Source organism: Fundulus heteroclitus, chromosome 12, assembly GCF_011125445.2.
Source record: "Fundulus heteroclitus isolate FHET01 chromosome 12, MU-UCD_Fhet_4.1, whole genome shotgun sequence".
NCBI classification, from domain to species: Eukaryota; Metazoa; Chordata; class Actinopteri; order Cyprinodontiformes; family Fundulidae; genus Fundulus; species Fundulus heteroclitus.
In genome coordinates this window covers 32,398,303-32,425,268 of record NC_046372.1, presented here as the reverse complement: position 1 = coordinate 32,425,268, position 26,966 = coordinate 32,398,303, and the positions used below count along the sequence as shown (strand labels likewise).

The window sequence follows — 26,966 nt, the reverse complement described above, 5'->3', positions numbered from 1 at the left end:
TTTGTTGGGGGGGTTTTATGAACTGGATCAATACACAGCAGTGGATGTGTTTTTTTTTTTAACATTTTTATAACTACAAATCTTAAAAGCGTGGCCTACATACGGGCTTTGCCCCATTTTTGTCCGACACCTCCAAATAGAAGCCAGAGCCGCCGAATGCAGCAGGCAACTACATAGTAAGAGTCTGACTATGTGTAATCTACACCAGACAGGTTGTGGAGAACCAGGGTTCGGTTATAAAACAACATCCCACGCTTTGAACAAAAATTTAATCCATTGCGCATATATATATATATATATATATATATATATATATATATATATATATATATATATATATATATATATATATGAGTATGGCCCAACTGGAAGCCAACATAGACATGGCCGCCCATAAGAGCTGCACAGGTTGGGCAAGAATCAGCAATGGGAGATGCAGCCTAGGAGCCCATGGTGACTCTGGAGAAGCTGCTGAGGTTCACGCCTCAGGTGGGAGACTCGGTTAAGAGGACACCTAACAGCAGTGAGCGCTGTAGCTTTGTTAGTTTAATTAACAACCGATGTTCACAGACAACTCTCCATCTGTCCTGACTAAACTGAGCTAAGGATGGACATAAAGTCCAGTCACTAGATGTGCAAAGTTAGAGGAATTAACCACGATTAGATTTTTATTTATAAAAGACTTTGAAACTGTAGAGTTTTGCTTCCACTACACAATTATACAGGTGCTGGTCATATAATTAGAATATCATGAAAAAGGTAGATTTTTCTGATATACTGAATTTGGGGTTTTGAAAAGACATAAACACTTGAAATATATCCGTCCGTCTGTAATGAACAAATAGAATATACAAGTTTCACTTTTTGAACGGAATTACTGAAAAAAAAGAAGCCTTTTTCATGATATTCTAATTATGTGACCAGCACCTGTATGCTACTCGGTATTGGTCTGTGATATAAAAACCCCATCAGGATACACTGACGTATGTGATTGTAAAATAAGAAACTGTGAAAAAGTTCAAGCAGGATGAAAACTCAGGGCAAGACACTGAACTTCAGAAGATATTCAGCAGGTGAAGGTTTGCTCCCCCAAAATGTCAAATTTACCAATTATCACAAGTAAAAGAAATCTGTTCTTGGATATCAAATAGCTTTGAATTACTGAGACAGTGTTGACATCTTTGTGCTTTAAAGATCACTTACTGATCTGATATTCCTCCTGACGATAAAGGAAAATACATTACTCATGTCTGACATCAGTGAGAGCCGAGGACAGCAGGGTTTATGTGCCGAGCGACCGCCAGGCCGACGCCCCCAGCCGTCGGCCCGTCCAGCACAGCGCCCCTCCCACGGCCGCGGCCGCCGTCACGGCCAGGCTGGCCTTCAGCACAGCACCGGCGTGTCTGCTGAAGTGGGCCGGGGCCATGCAGGACAACAAGGCGGAGGTCACAGACAAGGTGAACAAAATGGAGACGGCTGTGTTGATGGCCACGATCTGACCGAACTTGGCGAAAGGCACAATGACGCAGAAGAAAAGGGGGACGGTGGAGATTGCTGTGGTGACGGCGCTGGACACTATGGCAACGCCCACATGGTTCACTGCCTCCAAAGTTCGCCTCTGCCTCTCAGCTGAAGGCTCCTGTAAACAAACCACATGGAATAAAGGGTTGATTTAAAAGCATGTTCTTTCACCGCCGTCGGTCTCAACAAATCTCTTTTGTTCATCAGGCCCAAAGGTACTTTTTTTGTCTTTTTAAATCAAAAAGCTTAGAGAAAGCATTAGGAAGCCTACAGTGCCTTCCAAGAGACTTCACACCCATTGAACCTTTTCACACTGGGTCACATTTACAACCCTAAACTTCAGTGTATTCAACCGGCTGATAGACCAACAGGAGCTAGCGCATAATCGTGAATTGGAAGGAAAATTAAATTTATTACAAAAATAAATCTTTTATTGTCGGCTACATATGTAGTTTTAGTAAACGTAACCCATCTGTAATTAAATCTCAGGATAAATCTGTTCTGTGAAGGCCTCAGAGATTTGTTGGAGAACATTCGTGAACGAACCAAGGGACACAGCAGACGTGTCAGGGAGAAAGTTGTAAAATTTAACGTTTAAAGTGAGGTTAGGTTGCAAAAAACTATGTCACTCTTTGAATTTATCACGAAACACAGTTCAACGCATCACCTGACAGTGGAAAGATTTCGGCACAGCTGCAAACCCCATCAGTACGGTAGACAGTACGCTGAATAATTGATAAATAATTTGGTTGAAATGGCACGGCCAAATGTATTTAATAATAACGACACTAACAGTAAGCAGAGGTTCACCTTCCAGCAGGACAATAATAGTAAAAAAAATAGAGCCAGAGCTACAGCGGGACAGTTTTGATCGAAGCATACTTGTGTGTTTTAATTGGCCGTTTAAATACCAGGCCTAGTGAAATTGCGAATATGTGGGAACACTTGAAAATCGGTATTGCCGTTGACACCACTGCTCTCCATCTAATCTGAGTCTGAGCTCTTATGCAGAAAATAATGGGCAGAAATGTCCATCTCTAGATCTGTAACGCTTAGATGTGGAGCTTTTAAAAAAAAAAAAATGGATGGGTTAGGACTGTTACTGGGAGTGAAATTCACTCTCCCTTACAGAGATCTGTCCAGACATCGAGGAAACCGTCTCCCCGGCCAGCAGGTATCCCTCCACCAGGTGCAGACAGTAATCCACTGAAGATCCGACAAGTATTGACAGAGAAATTGCCTCCACTGCTCCCATCTCCCAACCTAGCCAATACATGACAGCCACGACCAGACAGATCACCCCTGTTAAAAACAAAAAGAACCCAGACTTTAATGCAGAAAAACACAAGGTTTCAAACGTGTAAAAAACAGAAAAAGCTTCATGTCTAACCTATAATTGTTATGAGCACCGGCAGCAGCAGCAGATGATGGGCTGTGAACACAGACACAGCAGCCACGCAGATCGCCAGAGAGAGCAGGAGACTCGAGAGGGCACTCTCCACACCTAACAAGATCAGACTTCATTACGTTCACACACGCCCCCTCACCAATCAGTTGTGCAGAAGTAATAAGAATAACACTTAGCCGGATAAAACACACACCTATAATTTCCATGAAGATCTGCTTCCAGTGCTCGCAGGTCTGGAAACCTCGCTGGAGAGCCGACGTCTGTGGGAGGCTGGCAAGCTGCTCCTGGATGAAGTTCTCCCACTGAAGGAAGTCTGAATAGGTCTGAAAGGAGGATTTCCCCTTGTATGTGGTCTTTGGAGAGCAGAGGTCAGGGGCGGCTGGTCAGACGGCTTTTCATACACGCAGAGGGAAGGCTGAACGATAAAAGGACTCACCGATTCAAAGGCCATGGACAACCAGCGGACCTTGCCTCCATGCATTCCCACTGCTCCGTGGGAGAGCTGGCCGGGGAGAAGGTTGGGTTCAGGCAGAGAGTGGCACTCAGGATGGAGCAGAGGAAGAACAGAGGAGAGCTTGTTGCCTGACGGGAACAAAAGAAACGCCGTTATCCTCCTCCACACCTTTTATCCTTCACACTTCATTGACAAAATATTCACACCCTTTGAACCCTTTCCACATTTTGTCACTTCATTGAAGTTGTTTTTTTTTTTTTTTTTTGGAAGCAGGTGCTCTGGTCAGATGAGACCGGGACTGAATATTTTCAGTCAACTTGTAAAATGCTGCGTGGGGCAGAAAACCAACACTGCCCCATCACCCTGAACACACCATCCCCATGATGAAACATGGATGGTGCTGGTGGTGGCAGCATCATCGTCACACCACAGTTTTATTTTCCTTCATCTCCACAATTATGCTCTACTTTGCGTGGGTCTGGGATATAAAATATGTAAAAAATGCCGTTTAAAATCAAAATGTGGAACAGAAAACACTGTTTTAAAGTGCCCTATACTCCGTTGGATAACGTTTTTGTTCTGTCACGCTTTCTATGTTTCTCTTTCTGTTAATTTGATTTTAACAATGCACACAATTAAAACCTTCAGATAATTTATACATTCAGCTATCCAAAATATTTCATTAGTCGCTACGAGGCTTGCAACGATTTACCTCATTTCACATTTCGCCAGTGAATATATTTGGGAATAATAATAAAATAAATAAATAAATAAAAAAGAGTCTGTCAGCATTACCGCTGGGAGAGTTTTACCTGAGGGCAAACACTGAGCTCCTCCTGGCTTCACAAGCTTTCGGTTTGCACCAACAACCTTGCAGATTTTGCACAGATGGCCCATCTCCTTGAAAATATCAAAGTCTGGATCCAGTATGACGCTGCCCTATAGAGTAATAATAATAATAATAATAATAATAATAATAATAATAATAATAATAATAATAATAATAATAAAACAACATAAGAGAACAATTTCAAAAATAAAAACCCTGGATCCCTTTATTTCCCCATTCTCTGGCTGTTCCTATTCTGTGTTTTAAGGAAATATTTTGCAATAATATGCAATAATGTGCAAAAATGCTATTTAAGCTATATAGACTTAAACATGCAATTTAGACTATTAACCCTCACCATGTCCCCAATCACGTGGTTCTCCCTGTTCTCGCTTCGGTTCACTCCCAGGATCCCGAACACGACGAAAACCATGGCCCCAGTGTCGACCAGAGGACGCACAGCTGGGCGACCACAAGCACCGCCGCTGCACGGGTTGAAGCCGGACGTTTTGGATGCCTTTGTCTTGGCGGCAGATGAGGGAGCTTTGAAAATAGAACGAGGGGAGAATCTCTGAACTGTGCTTGTTTATTCAGTGTAAAAATAGCTGCACAACTGGAGTGGAAATAAAAAAAAAAAAAGAAGAAGGAAAAAAAAAAAAAAGAATCCTCCAGTGGGTTTACAGAGTGCCACTTTAAGAAGCTGCATTTGAAGAAGCCGTCATATCACAACACTTTCTCTATTCACAACCCTCCGACGGGTGGGAGTGAATGACAAAGGGAAGACAAGTTAGAGAGACACATGCAGTGTTTTCCTAATGAGCTGAAGAATCATCTTCATACTAATAAAGACGCTTGCTCACCGCTGGGGAGGGGGCTATAAAAATATCCCTTCAAGGGTCCATCAGGCCCAGAACTGAAGCCACAGCCAGGCGTTTTGACACACAGTCTGCTGGGATGAGGTCTCTGACGGCACTGAGCAAAATACAGCCTCCTGAAAGCAGAAAGCAGATTTCATTTGACAGACCTGCTGCTAAAACCACCGGAGAGTCCTTTCCTAGAGCGCCGAAGTTGTCATCCCACCTGCTGTTCTGCTGCGGGGATGACGCGACGTAAAAGGAGAACTCTTCGGTCCAGCCGTGGCGGTGATCGCACGAGCCGGATGTGATCATCCAGCTCGGGTACGGGCGGTACTCTCGGGAAACGCACACCATCATTCTGCTGGTGTAGTTGTCGCAGGGATGACTGAACGCCTGCTCGGAGAAAACGACAGAGTGTTTTGCCAGCGTGAGTCACAAATCGACTTTAAAGGCGGCTTCGTTCGCTCCCATACCTGGAATGATGACACCTCGTCGTGCTCCGCGCTGCACACTTTCCACGGGGACGGGACGCTGGTGTTGAGCGAGAATCTGTAGATGGTCGTGGAGCCTCCTTGAACCAGCTTTGACATGTACACAGTCAGCATGGAGTCTAAAACCCAGAACCATGAAGGCATCAGGCCCGGCACGTTTGCATAGGGAGGCTCATTTTTACACTACTCACCTGTTTGGTTGGTGCTCAGGTTTGTTTTCATTGGGTTTTGGGAGGCAGTCGAAGGTGTTGTGCTTGGACTTTGCTGATGTGTGGAAAACCTCAAACCTGACGAGGAAGCATGCGTGTACAACTGGTGGGGTTTTTCCATGAACACACCTACAGGATAAAACATGTTTGTGAAAAACTACCACAGCTATACATATACGTTTTCCAAATAGCAATTGGAAAGTTTGAAAAGTGTTTAAAAGCACAAACAGCAAATAAATATCGGTCGGTCGAGGCAGATGACCGTTCATACTGAGCCTGGTTCAGCTGGAGGATTTTCTTTCCACTGTCGCTTCATGCTTGCTCAGTATGAGGGATTGCTGCAAAGCCATGGACAATGCAGATGACTCTCCCTGTAGCTCTACGTTTCTCCAGGAGTGAATGCTGCTTGTTGGGACTTTGATGCAATCAACTGGGTTCCCTTATATAGGAATTTTTTGACCAATCTGTGTTATCTGACCCAATCTGTATAACATGATTGAATTTGACTTTGTAAAGTGCCTTGAGATGACATGCTTCATGAATTGGCACTATATAAATAAAATTGTGATATGTGATTAGCTTGTATTGCTAATAGTAATCAGCATGGTCCAAGTTGGATCTGGGATTTGACGTTTTGCTAGGTTTGATTCTATAACACCGGATAACTAGCTACCAGCGCTTGTTCCTGGTTCATTGTTGTCCGCTCGTCTTCTTACCGTTAGGTTTCATTCCCACTGAACCTCTCTTCTGAGAAGCTTTAGGCTTCTGGGGTTCATTAGCTCAACATGGGAGTTCATTTGTTTGTATTTCCCGTGCTGCCAAACGTTTGTCCGCGTACAACTAAGGGCAGCATGAGTACAGCCACTGATACTCAAAACCATTTCTTGAGACCAGTGGTTCTTAAACTTTTGCAAATGCACTTTTGCTATGCAAAGTACATCATCAGTAAATACAGTTTTTTTAAATTGTAAAACACTAGCATAACAGGAGGTTGGGTTTTTTCAGTCTGTTCTGTAATGTCACAAAAACAAAAAAAAAGAGAAACCTCTCAAACCCATGGGTACTGTATTATTGTTTTTAAAAAGGGCAGTTTATTTATACTTTGTTTATACTCTGACTTTTTAATTTAAAAGTGAACAAAATGAACAGAAAGGTCCCTAGAAGACTATTTTTCAAACAGGATAGTGAAAGTAGGAATTTTTTTTTCACCAACCCCAGCTTTAAAAAATCCAATTTGCCTGAGAAATGAAACTGTTATTTCATCCATTTATCAAAAATGGAGGGAGGCGACAGTCCGTTACCAATAGTCTTCCTGTACATGTTCCATAAGCGTACTTTTTTGGTTCCTAAAGCAAAAATGTTTTAAAAGTGGTAGAAGTCCATTTGGCTCTTGGCCCCTCATAGAAAACTGTTAAACCTGAACTACAAAAGGCTTCCAGGACTTAATCTGGATTCTAATCTGAAGACAGCGGGACAAATAAGCAGGGCATCGCCTGCTTTAAAACCATTCGACAGAACCTCTCTTTAAGAAGAGCCTCTTTCACTGCTGTGGACTCACCTGAACACATGGGGCAGGAGATGCCCTGACCGCTGAGGTTGCTGCGCAGCGCCAGCAGTGTCTGAAGGTTTGTGTCCTGCCGGAAGAGGAGGGGAGCGTGGGTGGCCGGCTTCAGAAGACAGCAGCAGCCCGCAGAGAAGACCAGAACCAGGAGAAAGACGCCTGCATGGGCACCGAGAGAGTCATAAACAACGGCGGCCAGAGACTCTGAGCAGATGGAGAAGCTCGTCAGGAGCAACAATCAGTAATCCTTGAAGAGTTTCTGCCGTGCTCATTGAGAGGATCCTTTCATTTCACAGCATCAGTCTCATCGGTACAAACTCCACAGACGCAGATGTGGACAGATTTACTGGTTGCTTTAGTAAAGATGTGTTAAAAACAGTCAATATTTTAGGGCCACTTAGTAGTAAGATACCCCAAGGAGGAAGGGGAATTAAATTTTCAGTTCTCTCTGATTTCCGCGACGTGAACAAATCCCTCAATACAAAATAATGTTTATGTATGTGCTGCCCAGTCGTCAACAGATGTCCACCTTACTTTTAAGGTTTGTTAAAAGGGAGCTAAAATCAAACAACAAATGTAACTTAATGAAAAGGTTCAACCTGGTTTAATGCATTTTACATGAATTAAGATTTTTATTATTTAGTAAATGTAGCTCATATATTAAAGAAAAAGTACAGCATACATATCATATCACGTTGTTCCCAAATAGCAATTTAAAAACACACCGAGCATACCTGAAGTGCACTGATGATTAGTCTGGCTCAAGTATACTTGGGTACAAATTTTATTTACTTATATTCTAGTTGGGTAATATGAACATTGCTGTGTTTTTTATTTTCATTTTAAACATAAAAATACTATGCTACTTTACCTCTTGGTGAAAAGAGCTGAAAATGATATGAAACGAAATACATTAGTATGTTGTTAACCTGAAGATATAATGACTATTAGAATGGTAAAAACACATTTGATTAAAAATAATAATTTTTACCCATTTATATGGTGCTTGGCAATAACTAACAGTGATACAACAATGTGATACGTTGGAGCACTTCACACTAAACATCACAGGGATTATTCTAGCATTAAAATGACATAACCTTACATTTCTCAGGTGCTTCAAAGCATATTTTCCTTCCCACTGTTTCCAATTGTGCCCGTGATAAAATCTAAATCCTTAAGGCCTGGAAAACCATTCCCCTCGGCATTCCTCCTACCTCACCGAAACAACAAGGATGCCCGAGTCTTTATAAACTCACTGTTGAAGGTCAGGAATTAGGGGAAAGAGGTGAAACTGGATTTGGCCTGAGACCCTCATGCTAACCCTGTGATTCTTTTCCAAAGGTCCTAGAACAATGTTAGAGTGCAGGCCATCAAAGGCTCTTTGAAAACCAGCAAATAAAAATCTGCTGAATGGCCAAATGAACTCATAGCTTGTTCGCAAGACTAACTCTAAACTAGACCTGGGTCCAGTAGAAAATAAGATCCAGCACTCTGGACCGCCCTCTGTCTCTATTGCGTCCTCCAACCTTGAGAAAGGTTATAGAAGATTCATGCCTGTCCCGTTGGCAGCAGGGGGCGCTGTACAAAAGCCTTAACAGCAGCAATAATATCACTCGTAAAGTAAAAACAACCAATCACCACCACGACTATATAAGTGTTTTCAATTTAAAAATAGTTTTTACCATACTAGAAATTTGATGGCGAGATTAAGCGACTGCAGTAAACTGTTAGATCATCTTTTAAATATCATTAAAATACATTTAAGGCTTTTAACACATCTTTGCCAGGGGTGCAGACCAACGTGTCTGTGTTTCTGTGAGCAGCATTTTATTTTCAACAAGAGAGACACTCATGTCCAAAGCTGAATGAATTCATGTCGTGTCTGACCTAAAACCGCTTTGCGATGCTTCACAGCCGGCTCAGCCACTAAGTGCTTCAGGCCCCACTGGAGTTTTGTGCTCACCACGCCCATACGCTGCTGTCCTGTGGGGGATAATGGTGTCTCCACTGTCAGGGAAAGAATGGCTGCGTCGCTGTCTGTGTCACAGGAGCCTGACAAAAGGAGAATGACCTCAGTGACGCCTCAGCAGATGCGTTTTTATAGCCTGGAATCGTTCCCTTCCCCATTCCTTCCCGCTCCTGCCGGCCATTCTCTGTAAAGGAGATAACAATCTCACCTGGCTCCATGTCCACCGACAGAAGTGCCACATCATCATCCTCATCTGACAAAGGGCTGTAGCTCGCTGACAAGCCCAAGAGCAGCTTCACGCTTCAGAGAGAGAGGACAGTTTAGGGTCAGAGGCAGCTGAGCGGATTACATCTAAACTGTGCGCCGCCACCACAAATAACACCTCACAACAAAGTAAGGAACACGAGAGCTCACCAATTCCACCAGTCGTGTTCGTGAGGCTCCACATGCTGGGTCCAGATGCACAGGGCTGCTGGCATCAGGACAGACACCCAAAGCCAGGCGCAGCTGACAATGAGGGCCATGAATAGGCCGAAGTCATGCACGGCCGGGATCTGAGTGTCAGTTAAACGCAGCGCAGTGTGAAAGACCTTCAAACGTTCAATTTGTGCTTATGGAGCGAAAACGGCCGTCTGCTGAGAGCAGCACATCTATTCATCCTCTGCAGAGGAGTCCTGCGGACGTTCTAATAAAGGCGGCGGGTTCCTCTCGCACGATTACCTGAGAGAAGGTGTTGGCGGCATAGGCGGCCGCCGTGGTGAAGGAGGTGAGGAACGTGGCGCGGCCGGCTGTTTTTATCGTGTAGATCATTCGCTCCCGGGGCTGACGCAGATGGGAGGCCTGTCTGAAGGTGCTGATGAACACAAACACATCATCCACCCCTGGGAGGTGAAGAGCAGAAATAAAGGAATCAATCTGCGCCAAGGTGCACTTTGTTTTGTTAACAGTCTGAAACGCTGTAATGTTTTTATGCTAAACCGCAGTGTAAAAAAAAAACCTAATAAAACTACACCTATGAATACATTTAAATTGCGTTGAATTGGTTTGGTTGGTTAAGCATAGAGACCAGAAACCCTGTAGCGCAGGGGTGTCAAACATACGGCCCGCGGGCCGGATCCGGCCCGCCGAACAATTTAGTCCGGCCCTGTGGCTAAATGCATTATCATTATAAAAAAATAAAAAATTATTATTTTTATTTATTTATTTATTTATTTTTCCAGTGTCCTGTCTGGCAATGTGGCAATAAGATGCCACAAAGAGCTCATCAGATTTGACTTTCACAAGTGGACAAGATAAAAGGAAGGGAATGATAAAACAATTATTGCAAAAAAACATGTACTTAATTGAAAATATGCAGTTCCTATATTGTCCACGAGGGGCGCTGTGTTTTAATTAGCAGATTAAGCTTCAGGTGTGGAAAAATGTAAATCATTTCTTAATTTTTATCTGTTTGATGTATTTTGTCATGCAGGACAGTGTTTTTAGGTTCCAAAAAATGTGAATAAATGTTTTTCAACATTGTATAATCACTGTGATCAGTTCTTATGCACAATGCACAAGTAAATGTTTAACTGAGTAAAAGTATTGTTGAAATTGCACATACTTTTCTTAAAAACGCTGAGGTTATTCATAATATATTGTGTAAAAGTGAAATTAACTTAATATAAAAATCAACAACAAGTCCACATTTATTAGTTCTATTTAATCTTGCAATTAGTTAACTCGTGTGGCCCTCTTGAGATCAGATTAAGCTGTATGCAGCCCCTCAACCAAAATGAGTTTGACACCCCTGCTGTAGCGTGTTACTGACAAAAACGGAGAGGAGGGGATGACAACGTTTTAAAAGATAAGAGCTGGTTTAATAAGGGATTAAGGGTTGCACGTCTTGGCTCGGTATAACAATTTCCTGTAGCCTCAAACGGTTGACTCAGCCATGATTGGTTGTTGGGATGACACAAGATCCAAGCAGAAATAGTAAGCGTTGGGAAGACATGGTTACACAAATACATTTTTACTACTGTGGTAAAAGAACGTAAACCCTTTGATAACTTTGCAGTTCTAATGTGAATATGTGCCGGTCATTAACAGGTACTGAATTTATTTAAAAGTAGGCCAAAGTGTGCTAAACCAAACGTGACCCAGTCCACCCTGGTCATGTTAATTAAACAATGGTAAAGGCAGAAAGTTACAAGTTTGCAAAAAAAATAAAATACACACCAAAAGACCAGATAAGTTAAAAATGTGTAAAGCTTCAAAAGAATCTGATGTATTTACAGTCAACGTCTGGCAAGTCTTCTCAAATTCTGTCATTAAAAACGCAATCTTTAAGTTTAACCTCATTTTATCCGGTTTTGTCGCAATAGACCAATATCACTCAGTGTGAATTAGTATAGTGGAGTGGAAAGGACACATGTTTTGAAAATCTTTTGCAAACCAAAATCATAAAAGTGTGGCAGGCATTTGTATTCAGCTTTTTGTAGACCCAGCTGAGACTGAAATTACAGCTCCAAGTCTTTTGGACTGTGTATTTTTCAGCTTTGCACATTCAAGACTTTTTCTACCATTCTTCATGACTGGATTTTGTTCTGGTCAGTCCAGTCCCAGAGATATATTCAGCGTCATCCATCTTTTCATCAACTAAACCAGTCTCAGCTGAAAAATGCATCACCAAAGCATGCCGCCGCCATCACCATGTTTCACTGTAGGGATAGTGTATTCAGGATAATATGCAGAGATAGATTTTGTCTCACTTATGCACTACTTTGTGTTGGTTGATCGCATAAATTCTCAATAAACCACATCAAAGCTTGTTATTGTAATGTAAAATAGTCAAAGGCATAATCATCAGAGTAAACATACTCATACAAGCCACTGTACTAAACATTAGGAATCGGATGAGGAAATTCACTCTGACCTTTGATACCTTTTTTCTGACAGCTCTGTTCATTAAATTAAACTGATTAATAAATGCAATTTATAAATGAGACTTTTATGACACTCAAAACAAAAACTTACTCTCAAATCCTTTGAGAACAGCTGACACAATTTGCTGACCCTACAATCTTTAAATGCGGTCAGTTGTTGAAAAAACAGTTTTCAAGGCATTTATTGCCACTTTCAGGAGCTCAAAAACACGGTTACACAGAGTAAATTGGAAACAGATTAGTCGATATAAAACCCTTCATTCGTTACAGTTTGCACAAAACACATCAATAGCAGCTTCAGCTCAAACCGCTTCCACAAAACCCACGATTCAAACCTATCTGATCAGGTCATTACTTGATCAAGTGAGCTTTTGGAGTATTATTTTTCACTCCCAAGAGAAAATCTTTAATCTCTTGTGTGTTTTGGCTGTGACTGTGACTTCTTGAAAAGAAACCCAGTACCAAACAAATGAACACTTTTCTTTACATTTCAGGCAATTTCAAACCTCGACGCCCTGACTGACTTAACTTGTGCTTTGAATACATTTCCATTATGATTCCGAGCGCTGCTTTAATAAAGAATACAACTTTGTTTTTTCCTCCTATACTTTTAAGTAGCTATTAGGCAGAAAAAAAAGTTTGGAAAAGATTGAACTGGTTATTATATTCAGTGTTTGCAGAATGTTTTCTCATCAAGAAAAACAAATACGCACTTTCAACCAGACTTTAATAGCTCACCAATCCCAATGATAACAAACGCCGCCACTCCGTTGAGAATGCCGAGGTACCTGACGCCGAACACAACGTGGTATAGAAAAAGAGCCATCAAGCAGCTCAGCCCGATGGCGGCGAGTCCGAAGAACGTCAGAAAGACTTCAAATGGAACAAAAAAACAAAAAAAAAAAAGATGGAGCCTGTTAATATTCGAAGCAACTCTGTCAGTTCAAACAAAAAAAGTAAAATGGAAAACAGGCGGTACTGTACCAGAAAACGAGGTGAGAATGTAGACGAGGGCAGTGATGCAGGCTCCGCTGATGACAGCCAGCATCATGTCGTTGTAAAAGGTGTGTCTCACTTCATCGTCGAACAGCTCCGTCCCCCCATACAGCACCTTCACCTCACTGCAAACAAGGAATGCGGAGAAATCCATCCGTGCACCATTGTGCAGCGTTTGCTGTTAGTGGTCCAAAGACCTGGAGCAACACATTACTCAGCCCTGAATAAAGTAGTGGCAATGGTGTCTGACCTGGTGGACTGCTTGGCCAGCATGCCAGCATACTGAACCACAAAGGTTTTGAAGCGAGCTCTCTGCTCATCTGCACGGTCCTGCAGGGAGTAGTAGGACGGCAGGGGAGCCCCGAAGTGGATCTCGCTGCGCAGGAGAGCCGAGGAGAGGTGCTCAGGGGACAGACTTTCATCCACGTACCAGTAGAACTGTGGGTGGGTGATGGCCAGGCTTAAGGAACCTGCAGCAGAGAAGAGCAGGAGTTAGGGTGGCTTCAATCAGCCAGTCGTTGATGCTACGAAAGGTTTTCTAAACCTTGAACTCTATCGCATTTTGTCTGGCAATGACCACGGACTTCAGTGCATTTTATTGGGATTTAGTGAGACCAACACAAAATAGCACATAATTCTGAAGGAAAAGAAGAACCCTCGGAGTTTATAATATAAAGATAGATAGATAGATAGATAGATAGATAGATAGATAGATAGATAGATAGATAGATAGATAGATAGATAGATAGATAGATAGATAGATAGATAGATAGATAGATAGATAGACAAGATATTTTTTAAATAATAGGATTTTTAAAAGTGTGCCATCCAGTTGTGCTCTGCCTGCTGAATCAATACATTTTAGGACAATATTTCTCTGCGATTACAGCTTTAAGTCTTTTGTCTCGACCATTGTCACATCTAAAGACTAAAATGGTTGCTCATTTATTCTTTTTTGCAATATCTCTATATCAGTCAGATTGGACAGCTATTCAAGAGTTTGCACTGATACAGATCCTTCCATTGTGCCCTTTGCTCTATGTTTAAGGTTGTGGTTCTGCAGGGAGTAGGTGAGGTGAACCTCGCCCTGCATTCAAATATTCTTTCCATCAACTCCGACCTGTTTCCCCGTTCCTGGTGAGGCAAAACATCCCAAAGCATGATGCAGCTTCTACCATGTTTGATTGTGTTTTGAAGAGTCCCCTTTGCATCACACAGTGTTTTGCATGTTGGCAAAAACAGAATTTTGGTTAAAACCCAACCAGAGCACCTTTCACCACAGCCAACCTGTGGTGAAAGGTGTCCCCTACTGCAGACATGACTTTTTTCTTGACTCTCTTCCATGAAGACCAGATCTGCAAAGCACCTGAACCTTAAATCTCTGCAGCTCCTCCAGAGTGACCATTGGTCTCCTGGCTGCATCTCTGATTAACGTCCTCCCTGCCTGGTTTAGGTGGGACTTGCAGTTGTGATCTACACGTGACTTGATGAGACGCCTAAAACCTGGGATATTGTTTATAATGTAACGCTGTTTCGGACTTTGCCAAAGCCTTATCCCTGACCTGTTGTGTTGCTGTTTGTTCATTTGTTCAGTAATCATCCCAAACACACCCAGGTACACTTTTCCTTGCACTTAGAATGTATGCCCTTTTTGCATTGGTCTGTCACATAAAATCCTAATACGAGACATTGAACTTTGTGGTTTCAACACATGTGCAAACACTCACTACTTCGTAAGGTAGTGTAAATGGAGGACTTTAACGGCGAGTTACCTTGGATATCAGCCAGATCTGGGCCCATGCCATCGTAGTATATCTTGCCCGCCCTCTCACTGGGGTAGAGGTAAGACAGAAGGGAGCTGGGTGGGGAGCAATAAGACGGCCCCAGAGGCAGATCCCTTAATATCTCCATCGGTTTCCAACAGAACTGATGAAACTGCGGATGCTGCATGAGGAGACGCTCCACGCGGTGAACTGTCTCCAGGCGCTCAGGAGTGAAGATGTTGCGCTCCCCTTTCCCCTGAGCCACAAACACCAGCTCGATCCGCCACAGAGCCTGGCTCTGCATGTAGTAATTAGGGGCAAATCTGCGCCTCCTATTAAGTGAAAACGAGCTATTTCCATCCCACAATCCCCGCTCCTCTTCAGCTCTAGGATTTCGTCTCTCGTCCCTCCTAATTCCTTCCTGACTTGAGTCAGACTCACGGCTTGTTTCTCCTCTCCGATCATCTCCTGTTCTCAAAGTGCTGTCTGCTGGAGAGGAGGACTTCACCCTCTTCCCCGCCGTCCCGTTGTACGCTTCATTTTCACCCAGCTTCTCCAGGAGAAGCTCCTTGAGGGCCTCCGACTCGACATCATCTACGTCCCGCCGGCGTCTGTCCCAGGACCCCAGCTGAGTCTTCACGGCGATGGTGAGAGCATCAAAGCGCTCAGCTGAGAAGTGACTGTGAACCTCGAAGGCACTGTAGGAGAGGTCTATGTCCAGAGGAGGGCAGTAGAGCAGCATGTAGGCAAACAGGGCACAGGGCATGAGGAAGGCCACCCCTAAAACCACCCCACTGGCCCAGGGCTGTGTGTAAACCCACCCCACTCCCCTCCACAGCCCACAAAGCCCTGCACCCCCAGACAAGCAGCTCTGCCCCGTCGCTCGCGTCCCCCCATCCTCCTCCTCCTCCTCCTCTTCCTCCTCCTCATCATCACCCCAGTTGGTGCGAAACAGCAGCGCCTCATCCTCCACATCCATGCTGGCACCTGTGAGCGACACATTACACCGCTTTCATTATTACTCACTCACAGCTCCGGCGTGTTTCTCTCCTCGGGTGAGTGAACACGAGCATGAAATAGATGTTTGAACTGGGAAACAGTTGACATGAGCATTAGACTAAAATGAAGGACAGGGGAACTTCCAACTCTGCACTGAGCAAAGCAGGGGGTGTGTGTGTGGGGGGGGGGGGGGGGGATCGAGTGTGTCCTCATGCCGCTGTGGACCAGGAGGGGGTGAGGTGGGGAGGGGTTCAAGGGCTTCTAAAAAAGAAAGGTTGGCAGCTTTCTGTTTTAAGATGCTGCTCACAGGAGCGCAGGGGGTGAGACGGGGTAAAAGCTGTGATTTCATTCCTCTCCCTGTCAGCCCTTATCATCTTGAGAGTCCACTGGTGGCTGTTAAGGTGTCTGTGTGTGTGTGTGTACAATTAAATATTCTCAGCTGTCTAATTACTGACAGAAAGAGCGAGTGGGGTATTAGAAACTGTTGCTGGCTTTATCTCCGGTGATAGACAGCTCCTGCCTAATGGTGTCAATGGGCGCCTCTTATTTAGACCCTCATGCTGATGATCCGCCGCTGCAGACGGTTTGCATTCTGATGGCAGCGAGCGCTCCAGCTGCAGCAATTCATCTGGACTCCTTAGGACTGAGCGTTAAGGTCAGCCAGGTGAGGCACTGAATCATGATTAAGTGGGAACAATAGCTGCGCTCCGCCCCGTGGCTAAAAGTGAAATCCATCACAGGGAAAAAAAAATTGCTGTTTGTTGTGTTTGATCAATACCATAAATGATGAAGAATTCTTTGTTTGGACAGAACATAATTTTTTTTTCTTCAGAGGCAAACCTTGAATCCAAAATGAAAATCTGGTTTGTTGCCCTTTGTTTTGAGCTTATTTCTCACCTGCTTGGGTCGGTTATTGTAATCATCTTGGACCACGATTTTACAGAGACCAAGATATCCAAACTACTAACACTTTCTTTACCAATGACGAGCCAGAGTAAGAGCCAGAGAGACATCGGTGTGCTTTACACAGCTAAAGGTTGCAAAGTGCATGTTGCTGCACACTGCCTGTCAGCTCGCAGAAAGAAGGCTACTGCACTTTTCTCTCCCTAACAAGAACGAGGACCTTGACTGTCTTGCACTCATGAAAAACAGTGACAGTCATGGTGTGGAAACTAATAGAGAATGAGAAATGATTCTGCAAAATGTATCACGCTAAAGCCACAACTAAAATTAGCATGTGTTTATTCTCGATCTTCGCTCAATGCTTTCAAGATCACAACAAAATAACTGTGAAAAATGTGAAATGCGAATAAAAATAAATGTGACAGACAGGGATGTGCTCTGATGGCGCAGGGTTTGCGCGCACGGCCCATGTACGGAGGCCTTAGTCCTTGATGTGGCTGACCCGGGTTTGATTTACCGCTTGTCTCTCGCCCTCTCTCACACCCCCTTTTCCTGTCAGCCTACTTTGGAAAAACAAGCTGAAAAAAAACCTGAAAAAATAATATCAATTTTTTTTTCTTATAGACAACGGTATTATTATGAATACAATATGGTGCCGAGCCACTACTGCAACGTCTGAGACATTTAGCAGAAATTCAGTCAGAGGCCTAAACGAATAAATAAAGTCAACCTGCCTCTTTAATGCCACTAATGCCCCTCTTTCATCATTTTTGACTTCCCTATGAACACAACTTCCTCTTTACAGTGTATTACCATAGATATAAACATGAGTAACTTGTGGAGTAAAAGATACCATTACTTATTGTGTTTTTATTCTATCAGCCATGGTTTGGTAACCTCACTGCGCAGCTAAAATCTAAACTTAATCATCTGGTCCAGACTGTAACGAGGGCCACAGGGAGGACGGATTATTCCTCCCTGCGGTCAATTCACGAGGAGTAGCAATATGAATATCTACCTTCTGGTAAACAGTATAGAGTCACCTTTTGCAAACCTGATAGATATAAATATTAATTCATGCCAACCTCCATCAGGTTAATAAGGTAAGCATGTAGTAGGTGGATGTATGAAGGCTCTTTTGATGATTTGGTTTGACGACATAAGTGGTCTGGTGTATTTTATGTTTTTATTGAACAATGTGTGTTTTTGTTTCTGCATATACTGTGATGTAACGTGAAATATGTGTATTTAATGTTCATTTATTGTTTTTGTTTTTTTATGGTGTCAGTTTTATCTCTTTTTTTAGCACATGTAGTCTAGGACAAATGTCCCCTACGGGGACAATAAAGTATACTCTAAACTAAAAAAAGAATTCCCCTTCATGTCATAATTTTCTCAGAGAAATGGTACAATCAACATTTACGCTGGTAAAATAGGTAAAAAAAAAAAACATCTAGCACAAATAATAAGAAAATTGATGCATGGACAATATTTTATGTACTAACTTTTGCAAATAAAACATTGGGAATAAATCTGCTGGCGTAGGAAAGGCTGTTTCTTTCTTCCTGGATCTCACATTGAGCACCACATTTGTAAGTTAAATGTATGTGTGGGTTGAACAGCAAATTTAAGGTGGTGGGCTACACCCATGAAAAACTTACCAAATCCTCTCTACTAAACTTTATTTTACTCTCTCTCTGCCAATCTTAAAGAGCTTCTAGTGGAGGCGGTGTCACCGTCTGGGGCCGCTCGGCATCGTTGGAGGCGATCCATAATGCAGAGAGCTATCCTGCATCCGGTGGCAGCCCAAAAAATCTTCACTCTGAGGAAACAAGCTCTAGCCTCCAAGACGTTCACCCTCGCCTGCACAGATTAAAGGTTTTCCAGAGAAAACCTTCAGATTTTGGGGAGTGGATGGAACAGCCAGCCTGCAGTCCTGACCTCAATCCCACTGAACACTTGTTGGGTCAGCCTGGGCGTCCGGTTCATTCCAGAGCGGCCTGCACAACCCAGTTGACCGTATGGTCCTCCTACATACTGGACCCTATTTGTTAAAGGAATAAATGATTAAATTGTCGATATGTCTTGTTTCTTCAAATTTCAACCATCCCATCCAACAAAGGGTGAGTCGTAGAATAAGCTGCTTCACAGTGGCGGAGGGAGGATTTAGCAAATTTCCATTGGCCCGACCGACATCCTGCCCTCGAATTTGCCGCTCAACCCACACATTCATTTTACTTACTGAAAAATCTGGCACCGTGCAAAGGGAAATAAACAAAGACATGATTATTTAATGCCAAAAAGCGTTGTTGCAGCAAATGAATAACCAACCATGCATAAAGATTGTTTATAGGTGGGTCCATTATAATATGACTTACTCGAACTTCCACATTTGCTCTTTGACAGTAATTTATTGTACACAGGGAGTAGACATCAGTAGACCCAGAAGGGCCTAGATTAATGCTGTATTCATAAGCAGCCATGGAGGAAGACTATTGGTCGATGTATCTGCAAAAACTTGTGCTGTGTAAGAAGTGTTTTACAAGCTCAGGCACAAAAAGTAGGCATCATCTTTAAATTACAAATCTGTTATAGTTCCATTTAAACTAGAAAAGGCTTTCCTCAGTGTGTGTGTGTAAAGCTGGTGTATTTGTGAACTGGCTCAGATTTATTTGAACTTTTCTTGAGGGGGGTCCAAAGCCAGCAGGAGGCGCTGTGGAGCTGCAAAGTCTGCTTTTACCTTGGGCCGGCTCAGATATCATTCATTCTGTACATGAATATATTATAATATGTTCTAGTCTTTCAGCTTCCCTCTCTCAAATAAAAATAATTTTATCCCGTTTAAGTATATTTTTGTATAAATACGGTGATACCATGAAACCGTTATTCAAGGTAGGCATCGCCATGAGACTCAAAGCAACCCGTGGATATTTCACACTGGGGTTAAAGCAGAGAGTGTGTTCTTGTTCCCAGTGGGAAAGGTCCCCCACAGTGGAGCCAAGTCACACTGCTGCTCGCTGATAACAGGGCAGCTCATGGATGTGTGTAATGAGTCCATGATTAAAAGTTTTTTTTTCTCTCCACTTTCAGAAAGCTCTCACTATCAAATGTCCGCACGCCTCAGATGAGCTAATGCTGTTTTATGCCAAATTTTCTCCTTTTATGTAAAAGATAATAAAGCCTTTGGAAATGAAAAGCGAGAGCTCCACGTTGGATCTAATATTCTATAAAGGGCACCAATTTCCAGCTATTTTATTCATCTTAACTACAGTTGGGTGTTTTTTAATTAAGAGAAAGTGCACTTTTAATGGGAGAGCGACAGTGTGAGCCTGAACTTCCTGAACTCCAAGAGGACAAATTTATTTATGACTAAGGTGCAACTGCAATTATTCACTTATCCAGCTAATTTCTTTCAGCTGCCACTTGATTAAACCAGCTTCTATTTCTTAAATAACAAGGATAAAAGGGCTTGTACCCGTTGAACCTTTGCACTGAGCCAGTACTCTGTGAAAACACCTTTCATTGAAAATTACAGCTGCAGGTTTTCTGGGCAATGGTTCTACCAGCGTTGCACATCTGGAGACTGAACCCATCCCAGCCGGGGCTCGGTCAGGTTGGATGGAGAACACCTGCGAACATCAATTTTAAAGTTTCGCTACAAATTCTCAGTTGGATTTGGGTCTTTACTTTGACTGGGCCATTCTGACACGTTAAATTTAAAAAATTTAAACCATTCTACTGTAGCTCTGGCTGTATATTTGGGTTAGTTTTCCTGCTAGAGGGGGAACCTCCTCCCTTTGAAGTTTTTTTGCGGCCTCTAACAAGTTTTTCTTCCCAGAGTTTCCCTGTTTTGGGGCTTATCTATTTTCCCATCAGCTCTGACCAACTTTTCTGCCAGTGCTGTGGAAACGCTTTTTTCACAGAGGTCAAAAAGTTCACCTCTGGTCTCGTCTGATCAGGGCGTCACCCTCCACACCTTTGCTGTGTCCCCTGTACGGCTTTATCTGATCTACCAGGGGGACTTCTAAGGACTTTTCTCAACAATGAAGTGCATAAATATTTTTTTCTCTTATTGTCTCCATCACATTTCTCAGGCCTCCACAGATTTAGTTACTTATGCTGAGATTAAGTTACACACAGCTTGACTCCATTTATCAATTTGGGGACTTTATTTAAGCTTTATTTAGGGGTGTCGCTGTGAAAAACTAACTACAATGGCACATTATCACACTTTCAGATTTTCACATAAGATAAAAAAAAAAGGTGTGAAAGTGGCACATTCTGTAACATTTCAGGAGGTATAACAAGTTTTACAACAAACTGTATAATTCATTTTGCTTGGCTGCAGTCTGGAGGTAGAGTTATTGGTTATCTGCGATCACAATGAACCGTTGCTGCCAAATTTAAATGCCACCGTAACGTTTTACGCACTGTAATATGTGTCCATGAGATAGGAAAGACCAATTATGCAATATTTCCTAGAGAAATGTGCGGCATATAAGTTTTTTATTGCCTGCCAATGGAACTGATTAAAGCTTGTGGATTTTGATAATTAGATTCTCCAAATCGTGTTACGTTTTGTCTCCGTCTCCCCGCCTTGTTGTAATAATGGCACTTCTACGCATCGACAGGAGAGAAGCGAAGGCTCACAGAAGAGTGCAGCAATATAATGAGAGGAGTGGAACGAAAAGTGGAGACGAGAGAACGGCTCGGGTAATGACAACTGATACACACAACCATGCACTTGTCAGCTGTTCGATACTAATAATGCAGAATAAACCAAATTAGAAGTGCCCGGTGACTTCCCCTCCCCAGCTGGATTTCTGTCCACATTTGCATCCTTAGATGGGATGATTCCTGGCGCTAATGCTGAGTTTTATAGAGTCTCTGTGCATCCTAAGTACATGTCAGCCATTAAGTAAAGCTTTGCGCCACCCTTCATCTGTCTCCATGCTCCTTCCAACACCTGCCGGTGCGAGAGGAGCCGAGCTAATGAGAGCGCCGCGTGGCCTGAGGGACACATCCTTTCCCCTTCTCCGAGTCTGACGCTTCTTCGGCTTCAGGAAAATTACACTTGGTGCACAATAATCATGTGCAATGTACAGCTGTAAATCACTGCGGGGCTGCGGTATAACTAATGTGTTTACAGACCGGCGGATTTGTTCAACATTGCTGTTTTTCCTGCAAAGATTAAGAGAACATGGTTGATTTAAATCCCATGCAGGTGAAGATTAACACTAGACTGCAATTTGGCTCACTGCGTCGTGTGTTTGCTGGGATAAAAAAAGAAAAAAGAAAAGAAAAGCAAGCTTCCAGCCACATAAAGCCTGGATTATTAAAGTCATCTTGTTGAAACAGAGTCAATGTTTTGTCTTTTCCCTTAAAATGCAGCACCTTGCTCTAAAATAGGACTGATAAATGCATGAAGCAGCCTGAACTGAATCTGTTTGCATGTTCTGAGAAGAGTGAACCTCCTCTTGTATAATGTATGATGTGCTGCTGGATAACCTTGCCTACCCCTATATTAGACTCACTTGGAAACTTTCTCTAGAGCTTTTTATATTTATTACATTTTCTTTCAGTCTTTTTTTTTTTTCAGCTCAGGTGTCTATGCTGGATCCGGCTGCCTGTGGGAGGAACATGAGCTGCGTGTGAGGAGGCTCTGCGTGCAGCATGGGGATGCAGTTGGCCGTCTCAGATCTGATGCTCGGCGAGCAAACAAGAAAATCGTAAATCTTGAATAACTCATCTTTTAGGCATGTAGGTGTTTAAACATTTGATCATAAACATAAAGGTAACACAGCTGTAACTCCCTGTTAGCTAGGGCAGGACAAACTGTACAGCACGCCTTTAAAAGATTCGGTGAAAATTTTTTCTTTTCGTGGGTTTGCTGAAAATAACCCGGTATCTAAATCACAGATGCATCTCAATGAATAAGGACATTATTAAAGAGTTCATTCATTTCAGTAATTCAATTCGAAAAACTGAAACATGTTGATTCATTACATGAAGAGCAAGATGTTCCAAACATTTATTTGTTGTGATTTTGATGATTTTAAATGTGCAGCTGATGAAAACCCAAAATTCAGAACATTTAAAAAGAGAACAAAAAAAGGATTTTTAATATAGAAATGCGGGCCTTCTGAAGGTTTGTGTGTTTTTCTGTTATACGCTTGGTTGGGGCTCCTTTTGCATGAATTACTGCATGGAGGCAGCAGTGTGGCACGGAGGGGATCAGTCTGTGGCTTTGCTGATAAGGAAGCTCAGGTCGCTTTAGTAGCATCCTTCAGCTTGTCTGCATTGTTGGGTCTGGTGTCTCTCATCTCCCTCTTCACAATGCTCCTTAGACTTTTTTTTTTTTTTAGGCAGGGTCGGAAGCTGAGCCTCCAGACCAAAACACTTCATCAGGTCAGTTTCCTGGCCGATCAAGCACTGAGATATCACGGTCATTAAAGCAGGCGTTGAGACTTGAGGCAGTATGGGTAGGTGCCAAGTCCTGCTGGAGATCAGCGTCTGCATAAAGCTCGACAGAAGATGGAAGCAGGGATTGCTCTAAAATGTCCTGGTAGACGGCCGTGTTGACTCTGGATTTACAAGCACACAGTCAACACCAGCAGCTGATAAGGCTCCCTAAAACATCGCTGACTCGGTAAGTTTGACCTTGATCACCGACTGGGACTTTGGTTCTCAAATGAAACACAAAACATTCTTTCATCTGAAAAGAAGACTTTAGTTAACTGAGCAACAGTGCAGTATTTTTTCTCCTCGGAGGAGGTCAGAAACCTGCGGCATTGTCTCTCGTTGAGCAGAGGCTTACCACAAGGAATGAAAGACTTGAAGCCCATGTTCTGGATACACATGTGTGGCTCTTGAAGCTCAGACTGCGGCCCCAGCTCATGTCTCCTGACGGTTCCTGTTGCCTGTGCTTTTTTTTTAAACACTTCTTCCTTCCACACAGCTTCCCATTAATATTCTTTGATAAGGTACTCTGAACAGCCAGCCTCTTTAGCAATGCAGTTGTGCTGATTAATCTGTAAAACTGTCCAGTCAGTCATCCCTGTGATTGGCCCATAACATTTCTGTGTTAAAGATTTTTCTTTTTGTATTGTCCTGATGTAACATTTCAATTATCTGAGCGACAGAATGTTGGGTTTGCATTAGCAGCTAAACATAATCAATGGAACAAGATGCTTATAATATATAAACTGGTAGCTTCCCTGTGCACAATTTAGTTTTTTTAGTTTGCCTTTAAAACAATCTGAAGATCCTGGCGCTGATCAAGGAGCCGTACAATGAGAAAATAGTTAAGCAGCCCAGTGGAATCTGGTGGAACAACTTAAGTTACTGAATGTAAGTACAAACTATTGCCTGTAACCCCTTTGGAGACATTTTAAATATAACCTAAAGTCTCTCCTGCATCTGACCTGATTTTGGTCAGCAAGGTCAACAACGACCCAGGAAACCTTGAGGCTGCCAACGCCGTCGTTCTCAGTCGAGAACGTTTACTGCTAATGTAGAACGCGAAGCGGCTGATCGATAAACTAGTCTGAGCCCGACAATCGACACCATCAAGCTCGATTAATGCTGGTGGCTGTGAACAGGGTAGAAGGCCATCTGTAGGAAAGGGATGCGGTGGGATTAGACCAGGTCACCGTGTGCGTCCAGATGTGTGCTGGGAGAAGCAAAGGTGGAACATCAAACCCACAGGAATGAGCTGCCATGTTTAAGGCATGCTGACAGCAGAAACCAGGATGCAGGGTTTGACGAGATTAAAAAGTGACAGAGATTGACAATCTCCAAATCTGCTACAAATTAGGTCTTCCAAGAGAAGCGTTCAGTGTTGGGGACAAAGCACATCGTGTTTCTGCTTCCTACCAGAGCTTGGACATCGATGTTAACAAAACAAATGAACAAACAAATGAAACGTGAGTCATTAAGTAGAGTAAACAACGAATCTAAATTACATAAAGCATGATCAATGAGGTGCAATTAACCAGTTAGGTGGTGTGATGCTTTCTGAACACAAACGATATCTTGTTTGTTTTTTATAAATAAAATCCATTTATTGTCATTACGGAAAACCCGTCCGTTTCGAGTCCCCTTTGACCGGAAGTTTTATTGAGGCAGAAAACCAAAAGAAAAAACGGCAAACTAAACACGGTAAAGTAGACTGTGTTATTGCCTCTGTTTAAATCTTAAGTAGGAGCTCGTTGCAGTAGCAGCCTCTTCTGAGCCTGAACGTTTCACCCATCATTAATTTCCTTGGCTTCGCAGAGCACTGGATTCACTTTCTATCTCTCACCCCGGTGCCCTTTTCCACCCTTCAATCTTCCTGCCTCTTTCCTCAGAGGTGCGAGATTTTTAACCTTCCCTCTGATGACAGCTTATCCCCCCCAACCCCCACAACCCCCTTAACTCCCCCCTCATCAGTTTATCTCCTCTCTGTCTCATCTGATATGGACACCACATGCTACACCCCCCCCCCCCCCACACACACACACACACACACTCAGCCTGATGTAAAGTCAGCTGGAATAGCACCCAATTTAGAGGAGCATTGATTTCCCCCACCGGTGCTCTATGAATACATTTCTTATGCATGAGCACCCAGAATGATGTTTATATTCACCGTGCCTTCTATTCTCCTCCACGGCCTGAGTGTTATGCTTCGACTCAAACTCCCCAGATCCAATTTAGGCGAACAGAGGTGCTCATTTCTCTCATTGTTGATGAATTGCCGTTTACACCGGTGGAGAGGCAGAGGCAGCGTGTGCGAGGTGAGTAAAGCACGCTGGCGATGGAAGGGAAGAAGAAAAAAAAAATGTTTCCCCCGCATTCTGCTAAAAAAAAAAATGGATTAAGTAACCCCCTAAATGGGTTTTGTTTTCTTACTGGCTGCATCATTTCCAAATTAAACACATAACGAGACTAATTAACCCACGCTCTGACTGGTTTCTAAAACTAATTAGATGAACATATATATGTTTTGCAGACGAGTGCGTCTGGTATTCAGCTTGTTTGCACTCCCTAACTGGGTAAAAAAAAAAAAAAAGGCAAATATCTTGAGCAGTGAGTTGACTTACCTTTAGGCTGAACACACAGGAATCACAGGTGGGAGCGTTCAGGCCTGCCTGGTCCACTTTTCTACAGCTGAACTTGCCCTCTGCACTTTCATCTGCTCCACGCACCGATATCTAAGAAGAGAAATAAAATAATCAAACTGCTTTACTGGCATAGTCAACTCAAACCCAGGGAATCCTTACATGACACACACACACACACATACACAAAAAAAAAATCCTTCTCTCCCTCAATCGACTGGAATCTCCTCATTCAAACAGCAGCTCATATTGTGTTGTTTCTCCTCTCCTTTAATGCTCCTAAGTCCTTTCCCTCCTCTTCTGGTGCTTCCCTCCCCTCCTTTCTTACCCGGTTGTCGAGGCGACAGAGTCAGAGACATTTCTTTCCCAGAAGCTCCCCTCTCTCTTTCTCTCTTTTTCTCTCCCTCTCCTTTCTCGTGGCTTTGTTCAGCACGCTCTGCTGACTGGTCCAATGGTGGAAGAAGCACAAGGAGGGAGAGGCAGCTCCGACACCCCCACCAGCGCACGATGATGCTGATAGGCAAAGAAAGCCGAGCGGGGCGTTTGGACTCGATGGAAGCATCCCTTTCAGGGAATCGGTCCTCGCTGGGTGGGTTGTAAGGGGATCCTGTTAGAAGAGCTGCCTTGATGCCGCAGCGGAGCCCCCTCTCATCACGCTGGAGTTGGTATGGTCTGGTCCAGACTCAGTTGGTGGGGTGTGCTGGAAGAAGGGGTGATGGGAATAACCGGCCACAGCGAGGGGCAGCTTAAAAATACCCGCCTGATCAGGGTTTATTAGCTTACAGGCTCATTTCCATTTAGATCAGATAAATCTATCACATCAGGGGTTCAGCACCTGAAGCATGCGCAGCAGAGCTCTGAGCTTGAGTTGGCATGTTTACTTCGCCATGTGAAGAAATGTCACCTTTCTGACTGTGGAGTCCTCGCATCACCTGCTCTCATCTAACATTAATATTTGTAGAGCATCGTGTCCGATGC

At 43.2% G+C, this 26,966-nt stretch overlaps 1 protein-coding gene across 2 annotated transcripts; it reads right to left on the bottom strand.

Moving 5' to 3' along the window:
* Nucleotides 1–359: 359 nt before the first annotated feature.
* Nucleotides 360–26,834, bottom strand: disp3 (dispatched RND transporter family member 3). Of its 2 annotated transcripts, none has more exons than XM_012863280.3 (22): nucleotides 26,317–26,834; nucleotides 25,971–26,081; nucleotides 14,995–15,972; nucleotides 13,473–13,692; nucleotides 13,211–13,347; nucleotides 12,965–13,099; nucleotides 10,023–10,183; nucleotides 9,717–9,856; nucleotides 9,511–9,602; nucleotides 9,221–9,385; nucleotides 7,328–7,489; nucleotides 5,752–5,898; nucleotides 5,543–5,679; nucleotides 5,293–5,462; nucleotides 5,073–5,203; nucleotides 4,571–4,755; nucleotides 4,196–4,322; nucleotides 3,366–3,511; nucleotides 3,123–3,282; nucleotides 2,912–3,025; nucleotides 2,651–2,823; nucleotides 360–1,639 (listed from the first exon to the last, which is right to left on the bottom strand). In XM_012863280.3, exons 3-22 carry the CDS (start codon nucleotides 15,962–15,964, stop codon nucleotides 1,283–1,285), a joined length of 4,029 nt encoding a protein of 1,342 aa, XP_012718734.2. In that variant the 5' UTR covers nucleotides 15,965–15,972; nucleotides 25,971–26,081; nucleotides 26,317–26,834; the 3' UTR covers nucleotides 360–1,282. The 2 variants fall into 2 exon arrangements, with proteins under 2 accessions (XP_012718734.2, XP_036000357.1); XM_036144464.1 differs by lacking the exon at nucleotides 26,317–26,834 and adding an exon at nucleotides 26,176–26,309.
* Nucleotides 26,835–26,966: the final 132 nt, after the last annotated feature.